The sequence below is a fragment of the Arachis ipaensis genome, chromosome B08 (genome assembly GCF_000816755.2).
Source record: "Arachis ipaensis cultivar K30076 chromosome B08, Araip1.1, whole genome shotgun sequence".
NCBI classification, from domain to species: domain Eukaryota; kingdom Viridiplantae; phylum Streptophyta; class Magnoliopsida; order Fabales; family Fabaceae; genus Arachis; species Arachis ipaensis.
In genome coordinates, this window is record NC_029792.2 from 104,908,327 (window position 1) to 104,910,593 (window position 2,267).

At 35.3% G+C, this 2,267-nt stretch overlaps 1 protein-coding gene across 1 annotated transcript in view; it reads right to left on the bottom strand.

The window, feature by feature from the left end:
- LOC107614460 overlaps positions 1 to 2,267 on the bottom strand; it is a 4,717-nt gene that overhangs the window by 1,175 nt on the left and 1,275 nt on the right. The window contains exon 5 of the mRNA XM_016316661.2: positions 2,072 to 2,142. Coding sequence (XP_016172147.1) covers positions 2,072 to 2,142 — 71 coding nt within the window. The remainder of the gene's footprint in view (positions 1 to 2,071; positions 2,143 to 2,267) is intronic.

The following is a 2,267-nucleotide window of genomic DNA, read 5'->3' on the forward strand; positions in this document are numbered from 1 at the left end:
GTATTACAGGACATGCCTAGAAATATGCCTTAAAGGTACAGTTCAGACTAATGTTCTGTCCATCAAATGTTTTAAGAAGCAATTAATGAAAGATCACTCTTTTGATTGCAATGGATGGTTGTGACTAGGGCTGGCAATGGGTAGGGTAGGGTAGGGTTTGGACCCTACCCTAATCCTACCCGCGGGTTGAAAATTCTATTAAAACTCTACCCTACCCTACCCGCGGGTTGAGAATCTCTCAACCCTAACCCTACCCGCACCCTAAAGTTCTAAACCCTACCCTACCCTACCCTACCCGCAGATATATCAATTTTTTTCAAAATAAATATAAAATTCAATCATTTCAAATTTTATACATATTAATAACATAAAAAATAACAAACTAATACTCTAAATTACTAAATTGACTAACTAGTTTAGTGGTTGTTCACTTATTGTAAGTCATTATATAAGAGAGGTTGTAGGTTCAACTCTCATTTCTTTCACTATATACTTAATTTTCATAAAATATGTGTTATATATTTGAGGTGCGGGTAGGGTAGGGTAGGGTACACCCTAAACCCGTACCCTACCCTACCCGCAGGCATACCCGGACCATACCCTACCCTACCCGCAGCGGGTAGGGTAGCCTACCCTACCCGAACGGGTTGGACCGGGTTGGGTACCCGCGGGTAGGGTATGAATTGCCAGCCCTAGTTGTGACATGAGCAAATGGAATGGAAAATACTTGTCTACTCAGAGCATAACACAGTGAGATTTTGAAGTATGCATTTTAGCAATTTTCTTTATAATTTCTTACCACAATTTTCTCAGTGGCAAAATCCTTTGCTCTCTTTCTTAGAACCTACTGACACTAAAATTTCATTTCATTGCCCAGGCTGAATCAGGTGAAGTAAATAAAACAGGTAACTGAAGAATTATGATGAAGGCATGCACATTGAACTCCAACTAGCTCAAGCCAAGTTAGCTTGCTGTTGGGTTAGAATTTTCTAAGCACCAGTGTCTACATTCACAAGACTTGAACTTGAGACTATTTAAACAAATAACTGCTGAAGCAATATAATCAACTGAATGTTGGAAAGCAAATGGAAATCTAATGACACTTTATTAACAGTGTCCAGCTAATAGGCTCATTGTTATAAGGGAGGCAAGATCAATGTCATATGCAAAGAGCAGTGTATACTATTACAAATCGAAATTGTCCTGTATGATATTGCCTAACCATCGCAGATGCTATTGTAAGTTACTCTAAAAAGAAAGGTATTCTGGTTCCTTCTGATGTGGTCGTGATTCAAGTCCCAGCCTCCAAAACTGCATCTATTTGGGTACTATTATATTATTCACTTGCATACCCAAATAATCATCTTTCACATACAACTATTCAAAAGAGTTAGTTTTTCCCTAGCCGCAGGGTTATAACCTCTACAAACTAGATTGAGAAGCCTAGTAGATCAGACATCTAGTACTACTAGAAAGTTCCATTATTTTTACTACACATTCCAAATTTAGCAAACAAGTTTCAACCCGAAAGGCAAATTCATAGATTAGCAGTGATAGTAGGAAACTCTCAAATCTATAATTTGATAGATAAGCTGACTCCACCTAGTGCGATAAGGCTTTGTTGTTGTTGTATAATTTGATAGATACAAGAAAGATAAAATGTTAATTGATCAAAGTATTCTAACTATAAGTGCATATTTGACCCTCTTTTTCTCTGTTCAATTGTTGACAAAATAACTTAGGTCTACATGTTAAATTCCTTGTTTTTTTCTCTTCCTTTATTTTCCCATCCCTACTAAGCTTGTTGTGAGACAAAACCATCATATGTTATTACTAAAACACTATCTATAAGTAGAAATTCAAATTTGATTTGTTCCTATTGAACACTATGATAATGGGTAAACTTCATTAGAGACAATATCCCCATGGAATTTATCGAATAGACGTGCAATTAAGTGTGATCTAATTCAAAGTTTCAAACTTGGTTAAAACTTCAAAAGGACTTAAAAACAATACATTTACATGATAGAAACATTCAGAGTGAAGAAAATAACATAAAATAGTATCATACCTGAGCATCATACATAATGAGACCAGCATACACAACTGTGAGACCAAAAATGGGATCAGAGAATCCTCTGCATTTGGAAATAACACGAGATGAATTATTCTAATATAACAAACCTTATACTTAAAGAGGTTACATAGAGAATTTAAAATTGACTTGAACCAAATTATTTTATATATATATATATATATATATAACT